We start from the raw sequence: 19,661 nt of genomic DNA on the forward strand, positions 1-19,661 counted from the left end.
TTATCATAGGATGTTAGTTTTAGAGGTAAGGGGCAACGGAAAGTGTTATTTTAATATGTTTCATCAAAGCAGTAGAAGAACCAAAATGTGCTAATGGGTAGAGGAAGTTCAAATAAATAGTTAAAAAAAATATATATATTAATAATACGTTTTATTTATAGGCGCCTTTCAGAGCACTCAATGTCACCTTTTAGGCAGATAAAAAACACAACAACATAAGAAACAATGTATCAAACACATCAATAAAATAAATAAAATGAAATGAACAGTGAATAAAAAATGTGGCTGATTCTCTGACCCATTAAATCCCTTTGAGGTGTTTCTTTACCAATGATGCGGCTGCAGACACGATTTATTCCTATTGAAGGAGATGGGCTCTAATGTAACCTGTCTGCTCTGATTCCATCAGTGCACTTATTTCCCTCAGATTATTGATTTAGTTTTAAATATCTAAAAAAACACATAACACAATACATTGTAAAAATATAGCGTAGACAGTTCAGATATTTGCTGGTGTATTTCATGGATTAGAAGGGAAAAGTACCTGCAAATAAATCTACTTAAGTAAAGTACAGATACATTCAGATACAGATAAATGTATTCAGTCACTTCCCACCACTGTTATTCACATTCATGTGTATGTTGTCTTTACAGCTGCAAACCCCGGAGAGCATCCCTGATCTACATCCTTGTCTCTTGACTTCAGAGAGTTGGGACTCAGAAAGCAGACTCTATAACCCTCAGCATGCTCTTTGGATCTCACACTCTATTTCAAAGCTAAGCTCTTCGTCTCCCCCTGGTGCGGCAGAAAAGAGGCGATTATGGATGCAAAACAGTAGGTGACCCACATACCTCCTCCAAGTGTTCTGTTAACTTGAACCTCTCTTTTTTAGGTTTGCCCTCCAGTTCTGCATGGAGAGAAAAATAAAAAATAAACAAATTATTAGTGTATTTTTAAAAGGTTCTTACTTCAAGATTTGTTTAAATTTATTTCATTTTGTATTCATCATTATCGTTTGATTATTTCAACATAATTTTGCTAATGTTTCATACTTTCTGTTCACACTGTATATATTCTGTTTACATTGTATATGTTATTTTTACATTACATTACATGTCATTTAGCTGACGCTTTTGTCCAAAGCGACTTACATTTTAAGTACACTCAACATTTATGAGGGGCCATTTAGGGGTTCAGTATCTTGCCAAGGACACTTAGGCATGCAGATGGGAAAGAGTGAGATTCGAACCAGCAACCTTCTTGTTGCAGAGCACCCGCTCTATCCCCTAGGCCAAGCTCTCCTCTCTTATTTACATTCTATTAATAATTTTTTGTATTTGTTTAATTATTTATTATTTTTACTTATATAGATTTTTTGACAGCCCTCTGTGCTGCTGCTGCTACACACGCAGTTTGTTATCTCCATCTCTTTATTTCCAATTTGCTTATTTAAATATTAGTATTTTAGTTCTCATATATGCAGTTATTTGTACACAACACAACAGCCAATGTCACTACTTATATTATTATTTCTGTCATTGTCATTGTTAGAAATGTCTTCGTCATCAAGAAGTGTCTTTACTGATTTGTTTTTAAAAGTTAAATGGAGACGGTATATCTATGGCAGACGGTGTCCGTCAGTCATTTGTCCCTCCTGGCCTCTCGTATCATGTGACATATACTGTTCAATACAGATTTGATTGATGGTGCGTTTATCCAATGAAAACACAGCACTATCGACAACTAGGTTTGCTCTATTTTTGGACCAATCAGATCGTTGTTGTCAGAGGCTGTAACAAATGACAGCAAAGGGGCGGGCCCTCGTTCAAGGAGCGCGAACGGTTAACGAAGAGAAAATGGCGAACGTAAAGTTGAGTCTAGTGAATCATGTCACCGTCATTCTTAACAGTATTTAAATAGCTTAGACGCGTCTCCTTTCTGCGTGTGTACCGGTCACTTCAAGCTAACCGAGGCACGCTGACTGAAGCTAACTTGCTAAACTATATTCTCGGTGGCTACCACAGCTAAATAGAGCTAGGTAACTGGTGTTGGCAGCTGTAAATGGCGTCTCGGTGCCCACACACAATGCGCAGCCTGTGATGAAAGCAGTGACACTGGAGTGAAACGTAATTAATTGAGGCCGATCTGTCTTCATGGCTCACCGTTGAGTCAGAGGATCTGGGCCCCACTCTGCCTTTGTGGACGCTGCATTGGACGCAATGGCCTCACACAACTTGGTCTTTGTCATCGATGTGGATTATGGAGGTCGTGATCCTGGCGATCAGCTGGATGTCAGGAACCACCTAGTGAAACGAGGAATGTTGCAGATTTTGCTGCATTTCGGTTACAAGTACGGATTTGAGAATGTGCGCTGGGGCTATAAATTCTTCCAGTCTAGGGGTGGACGTAATGCCAGCCTCATATCAAGGGGATCTGACTTCAAGGAGCTAAGGCACAAAACCTTTGAGGACTTTGAGTTGGAGTTTGATGGTAAGTTTGACGTGAAGGATAAACCGTGGCCTTCTCGGCAGAAGCAGCAGGTCTGTCCGTCTGCTTCAGTTCAAAACGCTCTCAAAGAAACCCTGTTAGACTTCCAGTGGGACAGACCAGACATCACCTCTCCAACCAAACTGTACCTGAGACCCAGAAGGTCGAGCCGAGCTGGGAAGCCCAGTGTTTCACAGGAGGAGGACGTTTCAAGCAACGTAAGGAATGTGGTGTTTGTGGTCTCTGAGTGTCCACGTACCAGGACGCAGCTGGTGGACTATCTTTCTTTGGGGAACCACGACATGCCTACAGATGGGACAGATCACATCATATCCAGGGGTCTTCAGGACCTGCTGGCTCAGAGACAGGTTGTGCTGCACTGGATCGATAGTACATCGCATGTCCAGGTGATTACAGCAGGCCACTGGATAATAATAAAGTATGACAATGTTTATGATTCAGTGTTTCATAACAAAGGGACCTAACAGTGGGTTGATAAAAAAGTTATTAGAATGGATATTGAAATTATGCGTAAGACAGTCAAGTTTTATTTGATATAGTCATTATAGTCAAAGATGTTTACTTTAACACAGCGTTAATAACATAATTTAGTGTTTCTATTGAAAAGCTCAGGTTATAATAAACAACCCTATAGAGTCAGTTTACCAATCGGATTCTTTTGTGATTTCGTTGTAATAAAAAAATGATATAGATGTCTCAAATAGCATCACAGTCAAGGCATTCTTCAATATTTAACTCTCAACCTTGTATCTAGTCGGTGTGAACCATGGCTTTAAACATCTAACCTTCTCTGACACCTGTCACAGAACCTTTTCACATTTTCAGACTGATATAAAAAACTGCCACCATTTCTCTTACTGCAGGTGCTGAGGTGTGAGGACTGTCTCGGCTCTGATAAGCTGTGTGAGGTCCTGGCTCAGTTGGGTGGCAGAGTGATCCCTGTGGTTGCACTGCTGAACCTCTGCTGCGTTCAGGAGACAGACTCAGGCCTCAGGCCAGAGGCCTTCACATTCAAGTCTGGTATTGGATACCTGCTGTCCTCTGAAAGGCTTTACCGCCTAGCTTTCCCTGTCATTGAGGGTCTTCTGCGGTGGGAGCTAGGTTGGTAACATGGAGGTCAACTGTAACTTTCACCAGTTATGACTTAAACATGTCTGTAATAGTACAGCTGTTAAAACTGTTTATATGATCTATAGTTTAAATGCAGATCCAAAACAATTATCAACCTTAAACTGTACATCCCCTTAAAATGTCACTTTAGTTATTTGCCAGTATTTGTCTGGATGAAGCAGATTGCCGTAAACATGCAGATGAAGGGAAAACCTGGTCTGTGGGCTGTATAACAATGTCCTGGGTCAAAAGAAACCAATGAAGATTATAAGGATTAATCTGAACATGATCCAAACACAAAAAGGCTGATGAGCGATGCAGAAATCACAAGCAAGTGAAATTAAACACAAAGCTCAACATATATTGCCGTTATACGTGTGTTTATGTGTTATTCTTTATCCAACAAGGTGGTGTGACACAGAGCTGTGACCTCATGGTTGAGCCAGTGTCCCGCGGACAGAGACTTCTCCCAGAGTCGGTGGAAGTGTGTATGAAAGGCGTTCTGCAGGGCTGGGATGCCTCATCTCTGACCCAAGTGTCCACAGAGTCATGGGTGATTCGGTCCTCCAGCAGAAGTGACCAGGGAGCTGCTGCCTTCCAACATCTCCTTCTGGAACTATCAGCTCACGCTCTTCACATGGTGAGACATCCAAGAAGGACAGTGCTACTTTGCGTGAGAGGTTAAGGCTCTGATGCAGTGTAAACTGCTCAGAGCAGAGAATAACAATATAACTATACACAACAGGTGCTGGGGGTTTGCTTTTAGTCCCGGTTAGCTATTTTTTGCTATGCTATATATAATTTGAGAATTCAGTGTATTTTAGATGCTATTATCAACTTTAAATAGCAGGAACATCTTCTGGGTCTGAATCTTCCTCATTAATATTTTCATGGTTTTGGTCATTTGCTTCAATATCACTCCCCTCGTGTAGATTGCCAGCCATTGTCTGAAATGCTACTTGAAAAACTTTTTTGCAGGCAACCATAAAACAATCAAATTGCATTTCTCCTAATGCATTTTCCCTTTCCTGAGTATTTCTGCAAATCACAATTTTTTAATATGTCTTGAAAATGGTAACATCATGGATGAAAGGCACCCGTCTCATCCGACTCTAAATGGAGACGCATGAAAACATTTCCCCTGGTCTTACGGGTATATACAAGCATATGTTGCATTCAGTCTGAATTGTTATACTTGAATTGGGTGCAAAGTTGGGATCGGGCTCTACATTATATTGTCACCGTCCAGTCAATATTTCAGTGCAACAGAGGGTTGATTTGAACATGAACTAGCCCAAAGGAATCGCAACATTTGCAAAGATATTTTGTTTTGAAATCTCTTTCTTCTTTTCTGTGTAAGTTTACTGATTCACTTCTCCCACTTGTTCACTTTGCTCTCCAGCTTGCGGATGTGATTGACAGCGGCCTGGTGTGCTCAGCCGTCCTCTCCCCCATGTCACACTCTACAGCTCTGCTCACCATTCTCCAGCCTGGAGTCACTCAATGCGACACACTTCTGACCACAGAGAACATCGACCCTTCCACAGCTGAGGCATCCACTGACCTGCCAGATGTTGTGAGCAGTGTTCTTGGAGTAGTTTATGACATCATGGAGAAGGATGGTGACAAAGTCGAGGGTAAGATTTAGACCTAGACTCGTAAATTGGCTAACCAAATATAGTATCTGTTATTGGTTTATTGCAGATAGAATTGCCTGATCAGATTTGAGATAAGTTTAAAACTGTGTCATCATTGCATCAGTTTGTCCATGAGAAAGTATTGAACTTTTTTTTTACTTCCACCAAACAATTGTAAAAAACGATTTCAATCAAGTTTGTCTGTGTTATGTGCTTATATAATGTGCTTATATAATGTTTTTAATTGGTGTTCATCACTTCATTTCCATATTTTTGTTTGTTTACTTTTCAGAAAAGCTTAATGATCAACCAGTTTCTGAGTGGGCTCAGCGGGAAGTCGATCATTGCCAACTGACTACAAGTGTGTTGGAAACTTGGTTTCCTCAATCAGACCAATCAGGAGTGAGCTCTAATTTGATGGAGTCGATTCGGTTTGTGGATTCTGATATCACAATTTTTCTATTTATAATTATAGTTCCATTAAAATCAAGAGTGATATACAGCTTCACACAAAACACTCACTTGGTCTTGATGTTTTTCTCACTTTGTTCTGCAGACTGTTGCATGCAGTGCCAGAGCAGAGAGAAGAGGAGGAGTTGTCTGTCCTGCAGCAGGAGCTGATCAGTGGTTTGTCTGAACTTTACCAGACGTCCCAGGGTACAGACAACAAGAAGGGCAAAAAACGTATGCCAGCATTATCTCAGTTTTTACGTTTATTTTTTAGCTATTTCTTACGAAGACTGTTCGTAAAACCTTCACATTATCCTTTTAGACAACATTAAAGTAAATAAATGTACCATTGTTATATTTGTATTATCTTATCAAGATCTTAACCTCCGAATATTATTTTCGCTGTAACAATATTTTTCTTCGATCTACAGGTGGTGCCCAGCGCACACCAGTGAAACAGAAGATGAAGACCATGAGCCGCTCCCTGCAGATGCTGAATGTGGCCCGGCTGAATGTGAAGGACCAAAAGAACCAAGCTGAGGCCGACCAGTTGGGGGGAGAGAGCAAGGGTCCAGACAGAAAGGGGAAGAGACGCTCAAGTGACAGAAACAAATCTGTGGGAGCAAAAGCCATCAGTGAGTATCGCCCGTAGAACTTTACAGTGCAACTGCTGAGATTATCCCCCTGCTATAACTAAATATATTTTTTCTGGAAGTGTTAAAATAAATGCTTTCATCTATCAAGTAATGTATCTTCTCGTTTTACCCAGGTTTCACTAGTGAGGAGGAGCTCCTGTCCCATCTGAAGTCCAGCTACGATAAGACTCTGGAAGACAGAGACTTGTCCATTGTCACTGCGGTCCAGCAGCTTCTGTTTGCTGTGAAAATCTTTCTTGGAGCAGAATCCAAACTGGAGGTGAGCTGGTAGATTAGATAAAGTTATATTGCTCTGGATAATCATACATTGCGTTACAGTTGTCAATTGGTAGATTTGGAGATATTGAAACATTTAAGTTTGTGTAAGGTAAATAACAATATTATGGTAACTGATGCTGAACCTCTTCTTATCAGGATAATGAAATCATTCAGTGCATCACTTAAAGTACCTATAAGTCAACAGTTGAACTGTGTTTAAATTCTATGTCTAACATCTTCTTCACAGACGAAGATATCCCTGTTTGTCCAGCAGCATCTCCTCAAGACCAGCAAATCAGTGAGACAGCTCAATGGCACTGCTGCTGATGTTAATAGCAAAGTCAGAGAGTGAGTATTATCTAATTCAGAATCTTTCCTTATGATTTTTTTAGGCAGCAAAAAGTCTAAAACTCAGCTCACTAACCTACTACTTAAACCCATTGTTTTGGTTACACTCACTCTTATGTATGATATTATGAACTACGTGTGTGTCTGTCTGTGGCTTCTTCTTCCTGATATCTACTATTCTTCCTTGATAAATGCTCACACTGTTATTTATCCTTCTGTCAGTTTTTTTTTTTTTTTTTTTTTTACATGTACCAGATATGTTTAGGAACCAATAAACACAGGTTGTTCTGTTTTAGGTGCCAGCTTCAGGGGGTGTTGAGGTTAGAGTTGTGCAGACTTTCCTCCTCAGACCAGTCTGACTCATTGGATGCCGAACAGATGGCAGAAGAGGTAAGATGGTCCCTTTCGAGTACTCTCTTGGTTATCTTTTTTTTGTGTGTGTAAAAACAAAGATCCAAAAAGTACATCCTGCATGTAGTTTGTGCTAAATTCAAACTTCTGTTTGTCAGGTGGCTGAAATGCTCAGGATAATCTCTCTAACCAAGGACCCAGGTTGCCTGACAAGGTTCCTTCAAGATGAAGTTCTTCCAGGGTAAGAACCTGATTATTCCAGAAGATAATATATAAAAATGACAAATCTCTTACTCTCCGGCGAATTATAATTGGAAGCATTGATTCAGAATGAGCAAATCTTTCTTATCTTTAGAATCTAACAAACCTTTCTACGTCATGGCAGGTTCCTGACTGCTGTGCCCAGGGTGCTTGCAGACATTTACAACAGTCTGGGCACCCAGCTCCCTGAGGCTTTGGTGGCTGTTCTGCCCGCTGACTTCTTCAGCGATGACTCAGTTGCCAAGGACAGCGCTTCTCCTTCAACGTGCTCATCGCCCTTTTCCACACAGAGCCTGGTTTCAGACGGCAAAAGTTGCCTGCAGGACCTGCGCAGTCGCTCATCCAACAAGAGGAGGTGAGAGAAGACTGTATTATTTCTGCAAAGACACTGTTTGGTCCTGACAAAACAGGAATGGCCTATACAAAATGATTTTGCTCTTTGAATGTAATTGGAATTGAATCATAGTAACTAAGGTTGGGTACCGACACCCAGGGAGCCATGCACAGCTCTTCTAAAGTATATTTGGATGGTAAAAGCTTTTTTTCTATAGTTTATACTGGCTATGATGAAAGATTTGACTCAATGAAGAAAGGTATCGATCATTATGTGGTGATCAGGGTTGATATTGTGGCATTTTAAACAAATTCACCTTTAAACTGTCAGGTGAGTCTGAGAGACACTAAGTGTGCGTGTGTGCGCTGTTACCTTTGCTTCAAGTCCCGGAACTATCATACAGAAGCTACTCAATTATTTTATAGTAATCAACCATTTATAGTGATACATTTTGTCCGGGAAAAATGTGTTCCACTATAAGCGATTTCCATTGTACTAGAATTTTGTCGGCAGGCGGAGGCAGCTCAGAATTTGATGGAGGAGGCAGCCTTGTAATTCTCTATGCAGGAGACTCTGATGGGACAATGTTTTGTTATACAGAGAGAGTAAAGTACTGCAATAAAGTACCATCTGGCACCTTTACCGGTGAATGTACCCAACCCTAATAGTTACCCATTTTTTAGAGTCAGGTGTCTGTTTAACACTTATGATGTAGATACTTTCCTTGGTGAATGTCCAGTTAAGTGTTTTCTTTTTCACACAGGAGTGGGATGTTGACTCGTCATCGCAGCATGACCGAATCATCTCAGAGTCTTCGTCAAATAGAGATGCCTAAAAAGACTACAAGAGCTGTAAGATGATCCTACATAGTTTAATCACCTATAATATCTTAGATTGTTATTTGGGAGAATTTGTTATTACACTTGGGAAATATTCTGAACATCACCCGATAATGAGACATGAGATAGCATTTGCACTTGTGTATTATGGTTATTTCAGCTTTCTAATCAAAGTTATCTTACCTGCACTTTTATGTTTTTTATTAGTCCAAGTCAAAGGTGTGTGTTGCCTTGGAAAAGCCTGTTGCAAAACCACAACCTCAGAAACAGGAAACACAAGGTAAGTTCTGTTTCACATCGAGTGTTATCGATGTCGTGTGAAACTCTTGCCTGCCCCAGAAAAAACACCTATAACAATGGATTTAGCAGGATCACCTTGCCATTACATTCCTAAATACAGACTATATTCTGATTATCCACAGAGGTGACCAAGGTGAGAAGAAACCTGTTCAACCAAGAGATTGTTTCACCCTCAAAGAAAGCCAAGCTGCCGAGGAGCCAGTCTGTCTCTGCTGTTGAAGGACTGAAACGCAAGCGATCTAATGAGTCCGACGGTAAATTGATAACAGAATAACAGATTGATTTAAATAAATACTGTAGTGAAGTTTACTATCAATGGAAGATAGAATATTGGCCGGGGGAATAAACCTTTGTTTTCAGTTTTGTGCTTTGCCAAGCAACTTGTTGTTCCTCATTTTCAGAGAGACACAAACTTCTCACGAAGAAGGTGTGTGAGACACCACATCACAAGCAAGTGTCCAGTCGCCTTCTTTACCAGCAGAAATTTGGACGGTGCGTTTGAGTTATTTACAGTTTTCCTTACAGATGCATGATTAGTTTAGAAAAGGAATGTATAATGTAGTACACCTGTTGTTAATTATTGTTATTATTAAGTAAAATCTTATTTTTGAACAGGAAATCTCTCCCAAATGAGGAGTGCATTGTGGAAGAGTCGCCAGTAAAACCTGCAGAAGGTATATGACTGATTTACTGCATAAAAGCATGATCCATAAATCCCCCCCCCCCCCGTGAGTCATGTTCGAAGTCACAGAATGCTGAGTCTTACCATTAGCATTGCAGACAAAAGTGAGACGTTGATTGGTTTCTGACCAGTGAAAAAGTGACCTAAATTTATTTAAAGATATGCTGATTATTTTATCTTTTTTTTTGTATCAGATCTAAGAAGGAGCCCCAGGATAAAGAAGTTTGCTCAAAGATACTCGAACACCTTCTACTCAAGTTCTCAGCCTCGCTCACGCAACCTAGACAGGGCTCTCTCTGCATCCCAGCTGACTCTCAGTGACGGCAAAATCTGCAAGCTCAACATAAAGTCAGTCCGGTCTCCAATGCGACTCCTTTTTGGGGCTACTGATTCCCCTTGTCATCTCTCTGACCAGAGTGGAGCAGCAAGAGCCACCAGATCACGACTGTACACAGACTCCAGTGTCTTTGAGGTAAGTTCTCCTGTAGTAATTTGAGTGCATGAACCTAAAGACAATTATTTTTTTATCCACTCTTCCTCTTGACATCCCAATATGCTGAAGCACCACCTTTTATTAGCTTAATATACTTTTTCTCAAGATAAGAATAGTCAGTTCAAAGTGTAAAAGGTTACAAAGTCTAACATTGCATTCATGTTAAACGTGAGTTAAATAAAAACTCTGTTCCGTTTTTGTTTTTAGAGCCCAAATAAAACTCCAACAAAGTCGCCCAGCAAACATGGGATGGACGTTCATGGGAACAGAACTCTGAAAACATCCAGGACTCGAGGAACCCCCAAAACACCACCTTCATCCAGGATCAGTGTTTGCTCTGTGTTAGAGAGTCCTGCTGCTGGAAGCTCTCATGAGCTTAGTATGGCTCTGAGGGGCAGTCCTTTCAGATCACCAGCCAGAAGGACTCTTATTGTAGAGACACCAACTAAGGAAAGCCCTATGAGAAGTCCGCTGAAGGGTATTCTTAGGACTCCAGTCAAAGCCTTGGTTGAATGCAGTTCCTCCCATGGATCACATAGGCTCAGTAGCCCAGTTTTCAACACTCCCAGGAAGAGTGTCACATGGTCTCCATCTCCTCAGAAGTTTAGAGTCCTGGAGAACAGCACCAGCTTCAAAGTACCAGCGTCACCTAGTATGTCATCTCGAAGGTCTCCAAGACAGCTGAACACACCCAACAAGTTCAGCAGTCCTATCAAACACACAAATACTAAAAGGGACATTTTCAAGACCCCAGAGAAGACTTGTCAAGTGAGTCTATTGAGGGTGTCTGAAAGTTTAAATGTTATTTTAGAACAGGAAACAGTTCACAACAGGATGAAGACACCTGAAAAAAATGGAACACTGCTGGCAATGCCTCCTCCACACTCTACTTCCCCTCTAAACCACCTCTCCCCTAAACCAGACACCAGAGTTCAAACCAGGACCCCTAGTCCTACTTACCAAAGGATTACCCGCTCTGGGAGAACTCCAGGCAAAAGTTCAAACATTGCAACCCCATGTAAAGTAGAATTAACACCTGCAAGAAGTAGTCCTGTTATAGAAGGATCAGATACTACAGTAAAGTCTCCAGCAAAGTCCCTGACAAGGAGGAGGTCGGGTCAAGGCGAAAGAACCACTAGACATAACTTAAGATCCCTGTCTGGTGAGAACGTTCAATCAGAATCTGCTGAGAACTGTGACTTTGTGGAAAAAAACGTGCAGTCAGATACAAAAGCAGAGGCACAGACTGAACCCTCCCATTCCTCTGACGCTGACTCTAGTTCCCATACTGATTCACAGCATTTAGACTCTTCACGTTTTTACCCTGCTACCACAGACGATGAAAGTATGGACATTGTTGATGCAGAAGTTGTAAAGACCCAGTTTAGTGGTGGGCTCAAGATGAACATTAGTTTTTCACGAAAGACTTCAAAATCAGGTGAAAACTTTCTGTCAAGCACAGCCTCGCCTAAACCTCCTGTGCTGCACCAAGGTACACCCGGGCGAAACTATGGCTTCCGGCAGACGCCTGACCGACAACAGAGGGAGGCTGCTGCTCGTTTGGGGTATGGAAATGATTCCCCTCGTTTTTCCACTCCGAGAGGCCCTGCAAGACGACAGAAGGGCCCAGGTACTCCAAACCCTCTGTCTTACCAAGTAGAGATGGAAATGCAAACTTCTGGACTTCCTAAGCTCAAATTCAAACGCACAGATTCCATGAATGCAGGGGATTTGGCCTCAGATGGAGGTCCTCGACCTGGTACTCAGAGCCCTCTAGTTGGTGTGAAACCTTCTCTGCTGGACAGCCCCTTGGCTTTGTTTTCTAAACATAGAGAACCTGGATGTGTCTCACCATCCATCTGCACTCATGTCACTCCAGCCAAAAGCACACCTGGAAAAGGTGGAAGTGTCCAGACATACATCTGCCAGTCCTACACCCCTACACGGCATCCTGGAGGAACAATGTCTCCCCCAGTGTTAATTCCAGAGACAATCCCCCTGACTCCATCCCCTCAGAGCATGGGGAAGGTGACTCCAGACAATCTCAACAGTTGGCCTCGCAGGAAGAGAGCTCAGGTTGGAGTGTTTGGAGGCAGAGATCGTGGCCTGAAGGGGGAGCCACTGCTGGAGGAATTGCTACAGGAAGCTGAACTTGGAGTTAGCAGATTACAGGACAATGACACGGATGAGTTTTCAAACAACAAAGCTACAATATTCGCTCTGACGTCAAAACAGTCACACCCATTCCCAGGCGATGCATCTCCTCCTTCTCCTCTGGTAGACTTGAACTGGATAGAGAAGCTGGTTGAGCAGACTGGCCTCACAGAACCTCAAAGAGATGAAGAAGAAAATGTCAGGGCTGCTGCAAATGGAGGTGTCAAGTCAGGTAAGATGCAGGCTCTGTAACAAAAACAAATCTCAGTAAATGTAAGTATTTAAGTTTGTCACCGTTGACAATTATCTTTGAGATTCTGACCAAATATTTACTTTCACAGTAGCGACTCCTCCCAGCTCAAAGGTGACCAAACCTGTGACAGCGAGTGGGATTTTAGCTCTGACTCACTCTCCATTGTTGTTCAAATCTGGTTCTGCTGGTAAGAGAACACCAAGTTTTAAAGGTAAGATGTGTTTAATTTTTTTTTTTTTTTTGCCAGTTTAGCACAATTGATTATCCATAAATTAAAGAGAGGTACCCTCAGGTACCCTCACATCTGCTACATAAAATTTAGGATTGAAAGGGTTAGTTTCTTTTTATCAATTAAGCTAACGATTAATTTTTATTACTCAGTTATATAATAGTGAATTTATCAAAAATGAAGTTTCCTCACGCAAAGATCACAATGTCTCACATGCTTTATGATTCAATGTCATACATTTTGAAGTAGCATTGTTTTTGTAACAATGTCTGTTTGAAGTCAAAAACTAAATTAAATAAAGAAACACAATTCAATGGTATATCAACAATGTTCTAATTCATTTTCACACTGAACTGGAGGGGACTCTAATTATTAAATAATCGTTTCAAGTAAATAAGGTGTGCATTTAAAAACAAAATAGATAAATAGAGATCTTAATTTGAGAAGGAAACATTTATTTTTAAGTTTCTCCTGTTTTCTAGATAAAGATATATTTATAAAACTACATTTCACATATGAACAATTTTAACAAATATCAACAACTAATCATGATCAACACTCCTTTTCTCTTTGTTCCCCACTTACTCTTGTTCAGTGAGAAGTAAACTCTAACATGTGCTGTCAGGATTTACTACAATAAAGATAAAGCTCTACAGGTTAAAATAGAACTCTCCGTCAAAAGCTAATAACAGGTCTTGGTCCATATAGAATGGGGACTTGGTACGATCCAGATCCCGGTCCATCTATTGGTGACTTGTGCTTAAGATGATCGTTTGCGTTTTTATCCGCTTCAGCTTCTGCTTTGGGTTTATCCATGCTTTGAGATATTTACGTATTTGATGACGTTAATACGCTCTAGTATTTCATAAATCACTCTCTAAGACTCCAGCCTCCAACTTCAGTCAACTTTTCATGTCCACATAGTTTTGAACATTTAGCATATTTACTCCTGTCCCAGGTCTAGTACTTGATATCCCGTGACTAACAATCCACATTGTTTTCTAAACTTTGTAGATGAGGCTGCTTCAGGGCAGAGGCTAGAAGTGGATGGAGGGGATCACTCGCCCTTCAGCCAGCCAATCAGACGCTCAAACAAAGGGAAAAGCTACAGCAGGAAGAGACTGCTACATTGAACCAAAGAACTGTCGGGCAAGCAAAGCAGAGAGACGGTCCATTTTGTGTTTAACTGTGAAGCTGTCACCCTTTCTTTACCTTATTTCGTCCAAAGGGCTTTTGATGACAGATCTGAACCACTTTCAAGCACCACTTGAGAGTCTTTGAAGATGAACGAATGATGCTTTCAGTGTCCTCCACTCAAATTGATGACCCTCTTAGTGTGTATCAGTACTTTAAGATTTAACATTAGAAATATATTTAACACATTTCTGCCAAGGTTTTAAAAATGACTTTTACTGTTCATATGTTTCCTGTATGGTCCTCTGTGAAGCTAAACCCTCAGGAAAAATTGATATTAAATGTCAATGTTTTTAAGATTTTAATTAGCCATTTACAATCAAGTTAAAGTTGTTGAAAGAAGTTTTATTCATGTCTATTTATTAGTTTGTTTGTTCTTATCATAAAATTGCTGTGAAGTCAAAGGGATGCCCCTCTGATTGATTCAGGTTGTAAACATGTTGTCTGTTGCCAAAGTCTTATGTAAATAAATATCCATTTTCTTTATCAAGCTATGGAAAATGCCTTTATTTGTTTTTGCTAAAATGGAGAATAAAAATGTACACAGTACACTCAAACTAACCAGTTAAAATTACTATGTAGTGACGGACCAACAGGCTTACGTACGTCAGTCACCTGTTATAAAAAAAAAATTTTTACATATAAAATGAAATATATATATTTTTTAATTTAATAAAAAACTGAGTTTTTTTGTTTTTTTTCCCCAGTTTTTCTGTTTAATTTATTTAAATTTATATAGTGTAAGATATTTTGCAATTAATAGGAGACATCCTGCCAATTGTAGGGGTTCAGTATATTGCCAGGTTGAAGATGGGAAAGAGTGGGGATTGAACCCATGCCCTTCTTGTTGGCAAACAAACACTCTACCAACTAGGCCACACCACCTGCTTATTGGCTTGAGGAACTAAGCACAATAAGAAGATGGACAAATTATCGTGTGTTCGTGTCCGTGTCATTTTATGCTGCTATTGATACATACTTCTGAAAAAATATTTTCTACTTTACTACCTATATTTGACAGCCTTACTTAAAAGTTACTTTTATATTTTGGACTTTTAAATACTGGATGATTTAACATACTTTAAAAACCTATTGTAAGAGAATAACCCGGTAGTCACTTCACAACAGTTCCTCATAGCAGCATGATGCATATAAAGAGAAGTATAAAACCTACTCATTTTGGCAGCATAGTAGGGACATTTGCTGATGTTACCACCCGTGGCTCCGTGGACAGGCAAGCCAGCATCTAAAACATCCTCCTGGATGGCTCCCCCGTGTGAACAGTCAGGGGGCGGCTTGCACAGAATGCACAATTCAGAAAGCACCGCAAAGTAGAGGAGGAGAAGAAAGAACAATATAAAAGTAAGAATCACCCCGATTGTGGACATCATTAATGTTTATTTGTGTCGACATGACATGATATGCTATCAGTACAGGACTCTTTTGATATTTTTTATTATATATTTTTTATAGCTTACAAATTTGTCTGCTTGTGTGTGCATCTGTATACAGTCCAAAAGTTATTGGGGATGCATGAGAGTTTGCGTGTGTATGTTGGGGGGCGCCAATTTGACATCTTGCCTAAGGCGCCAACATTGCCGGGGCCAGCCCTGACCATTGAGCTGAGCTCCCAACTATGGTTCGGAAGCCGAGACACTGGCCAGAGAAGAAAACACTTGGAAAACGTTACTTGTTTGGTCTGCATATGTGTGCCATGAGTGATGGGTAACGTAGTGCGAAGTCGAGTTAGTTGGTTTAGGTTAAGCTACATCGCGGACATTTACGGCCACTGAGCAACGACATGGTGAAAGCATTCGATTTAGACAGCGTCTCTCCTGAGGAGAAAGTATTGAAATGTCCTGAGGGTCAGTGAACAGGTAGGGGTGGGGCACTTGACAGTTCTAGGTCAATGGCTGTAGGGTTTTGTGGGATGGCAGGCTCTCATTGGCTGATGAGTTGGCGTATCAAGGGTGAATGAGGAAGGGGAGTGAAGAATTCAGGGGTGGGTGATAGGAGTGTCGGAGTTACGAAACTGTGACTTTAATAAAATTTAAAAAATATCACATTTTTATTTATTTAAAAGTTTTTGATAATGTCAAATTTTTATAAACCTGATTGTGATCTTATCAGTAATGGAATTATATTGTATTTCGTCAGAACTGTGAGTTGATTAATGGGTTACTTATTATAATATCCTTGTTCCTTATAATTTAGGAGATTAGCTCGGCACCGGTTGTTTGCTGTAAAGTCCGATAAAGGTGACACACCTCACATGTGCAGTTTGCCTGTTCACATAGCCAGCAAGAGCAGGTCTCCTGAAATGGAGAGGAGCTCCTCATTGTGAGGCATGCTGTGTCAGTGAAAAATGTTCTACCTCATTAACATCATTTTTTGAAATCTGTTCTGAGATTCAATTGAATTATGAAAAATGTGAAATAAAATAATGAGTAAATTGCATGCGGCATGTTTGGTTTCAGGATCCTGGTATTGTTCACTCTGGGTCAAGTTTGTTTTCCCATGTTCTCCCTGTGTTGCCCTCAAGCATCTGAGGTAGATTTGACTGTCTAAAATGCCTGTAGATGTGCGTGAGATTGTTTGTTTGACTGTATATGATTGGATGGCAAACTGTTCAAGCTGCCTTTCAACCAATATCAGCTGGGATTGGCTCCGACCCCTGTGACCTTCAAAGTACCTTACAACACTCCAACTTTACTGCACAGAAGTAGGTGACCGATAATCAAATCTCACACCTTCATTACAGTCACTTGATCGCCATTTAAGATGCTATTTTACAGCTCCCGTAGTAAACAGGGTAAATATCTATTAAGAAAATATCTCATTGGAATAAAGGTGTAGAAATGAGCTTTATTGTTTGTGTTTATCTTTGAAACAAAAGCGTGTTGCTAATGGGCAACACGCTTTTGTTAAAAAAGAAAGAAAATCCAATTGAGACGAATACATGTTATAGGTACTGTTAACTTACCAAAGTGATATTTTGTCTTTGCTTATCTTTCAGATGGTTAATGTTCACCCGAGTAAAATATTTTCCAGTGGATTTGTCGTGCCTTGTTTTATATATGTCCTTTGTGTCATAAACTTATATGGCCACCGGGCCATTATGTGGCACAACTTAAGATATGAATCTCAATCAGTCTATATGTAATCAGATTTGTGACAACGTAAAAGAATCTCCAAATGTGTAATGACATCTGTGAATATGTACATGGATCTGCAAATCTTTATCTAGAATGTGTGTATAATGGGATTTGCAAATATGAACAAAAAAATCTGCCAATACGTATTCAGAATGTATGTGTGTGTGTAACTGGATTATCATGTATTTGCATGTTTATCTTTAAATGTGTAGACAAATCTGTGAACACATGCATAGAGATGAAAGGCTTTAAAGTCTAAACATTTAGCTTCAAGAGCTGAATCATCTGTTTCCGCTCAGGCGGCATCTGAATTGGCTTCTTTTTTTTTACACGTGTCTTTTGCAACACTTCTGCTGTGGGGGATCTGCTAATGCATACAGGGATCTGCCAGTAGATGTGGAGATTTGTCTGTTTTTTCAGGAGCTGCAGCCTTCATAACACTATGGGACTGTAGCACCTCATGATTTCGAAGGTTCAATGTGTAGGATTTAGTCTAGTGGTGAAGTTGCATGCTGCAGCTGAATACCCTTCAACCTCCCCTTCCAAACATGATAGAGAACCTGTGGTAGCCTTCAGTTGTCATACAAACTTAAAAGGTGTTTAGTGTGGACAACTGTTAAAAACATGGCAGCCTCTATAGAGAGGATTCGCTCCTTATGGGGCACTCACCTTGATGAGTTTGTCAGACCCCAAACAGCAGTTAAAAACGTTAGAGACAGCCAGAGCACAGTGTGTCTGTTTGCAGAACTTCACTACAATAATGGTCTTATTACACATTTGTTTAATGGTTTTATAACAATAAGGCCCCATATACGGCTCTCAAACTGCAATGTGAACTTTGATCAGATTTCTGTACTGCTGCTATTGTCTCCGTAATCCACAGATTACTGCATTCATCCTCCATAAGGAGCTCAGGGCCTGAGTATAAAACAGTATGGCCTCTGTCTGATCACAAGTGAGTTAGGGGACACTGAACGGGTCAGACTTTGTTTTGTCCAGTCATAAAAACTATTGCCAAAACTATAAATCAGCTATACGTAGAGTAGAAAACTAAGCTGAGGTTCCGATTCTTGAAACTACTATGGTGGCAAATTTTATGGGTCTTTGTTTTAAGGTTTCTTTAAACTATTACAGCTTGCTTACAGGTTTTTCTTATGTTTTTCTTTCATGTCAGAAAACCCATTAATGTGTGAGATCGATGTGCATACTGGCCAAGCTCTTAAGACAGAATTTATAAAAAAATATTTTCAACCATTGTATGCTAATATTGGTGATGGTATCGCTGAAGGTTGCTTAATGGCATTGTTCACACAGGTCAAGTTACTTCTTGTGATTTGCAATGTGTCATTTGGCAAAGGCACCTGATTCAAAGTCAAACCATGACGCCTCACCATGAGGAAGTTGTTGCAGTACTCATGGTTCGAGTGACAGGATCAATCCTGTGATTAGTCATAATGTGGCGGAAAAAAGACTATTCTCGTTTCTGGGATGAATGACAGTACTGTGTGTTTTGGGACTTAGGAGAAACCCTGTGTTGTTCATCAGTGTGTTGTTAAACCTTTCAGTGCTACAGGCCTATTCACTCATGTCCTTCAGTATTCACACCACAAACATACACACACACACACACACACACACACACACACACACACCACTCCACTATTGTCAAGTTTGCAAAGATGGAAATGTGACTTCCTGTACAAAGTGAATTTCACAATAAACCCCTTAGTAGCCACTCATCTGTTGAATTTAGTGTGTATAAGTGAAATGGGTAAAAAGGGAACAACATTCTAATATAGTTGAAGCCTCTGTTGCTTTAGACACAATAGGTTACGTTTTTTTTTATTCTTAAAACAGCTATTTCCGTAATTGAGTAGTTCCTGAGTAAACACAAGTAGAGGTTTTACTGTAGAAAACTGATAATAAAATTAAAGCTGAGAGTGACTGTGATTCAGCCTTTCTACCTCTGCCAAGAGGATTACGTTTTCATCTGAATTTGTGTGTTTATTAATTTGCTCAAACTTTAAGATGGATGATCACAAAACTACAAGGTAGTGTTAAGGGTCAGAGAAGAACCCATTAAATGATATTGCAAATTTTTGATTAGTGGGCTGCTCCAGACTTTTTTTTCACCTTCTTTAACAAACGTTTAGTTAACTTCTCAGAGAAAAATTCATGGGTCTTGATTTTTTAAAAAGAATGCTTGTTTAGGGGACTGATATTTATATTAGTTTATATTTATATTTTCTGTTTATACAGTCTATGAAAAGTCTTTGAGAGAAAAAGCATTGTGATAGAAGCTTGTAGTGAAAAGCTCTAGGCTAAATAAGTGCAGTCCATTTACCATTCCATTTTACATTTATCAGTGACAAGCAGAACCTGCAAGAGCTACTTAAGGTGTGATGTCACAGTCTCCTCTTATTGGTGGTGGGATGGTCAGAGTGTTGG

The 19,661-nt window shown here is 40.2% G+C and overlaps 1 protein-coding gene across 1 annotated transcript; it reads left to right on the forward strand.

The window, feature by feature from the left end:
* The first annotated feature begins 1,926 nt into the window (after positions 1 to 1,926).
* On the forward strand, positions 1,927 to 14,548 carry ticrr (TopBP1-interacting, checkpoint, and replication regulator). Its single transcript, XM_062389238.1, has 21 exons — positions 1,927 to 2,895; positions 3,373 to 3,610; positions 4,027 to 4,259; positions 5,022 to 5,256; positions 5,549 to 5,687; positions 5,813 to 5,940; positions 6,138 to 6,341; positions 6,476 to 6,621; positions 6,868 to 6,968; positions 7,265 to 7,358; positions 7,478 to 7,560; positions 7,705 to 7,935; positions 8,678 to 8,765; positions 8,961 to 9,033; positions 9,176 to 9,307; positions 9,455 to 9,545; positions 9,669 to 9,727; positions 9,930 to 10,207; positions 10,436 to 12,614; positions 12,724 to 12,846; positions 13,879 to 14,548. Exons 1-21 carry the CDS (start codon positions 2,221 to 2,223, stop codon positions 13,995 to 13,997), a joined length of 5,649 nt encoding a protein of 1,882 aa, XP_062245222.1. The 5' UTR covers positions 1,927 to 2,220; the 3' UTR covers positions 13,998 to 14,548.
* The last annotated feature ends 5,113 nt before the right edge of the window (positions 14,549 to 19,661 follow it).

This window comes from Platichthys flesus, chromosome 6 (genome assembly GCF_949316205.1).
Source record: "Platichthys flesus chromosome 6, fPlaFle2.1, whole genome shotgun sequence".
NCBI lineage: Eukaryota > Metazoa > Chordata > Actinopteri > Pleuronectiformes > Pleuronectidae > Platichthys > Platichthys flesus.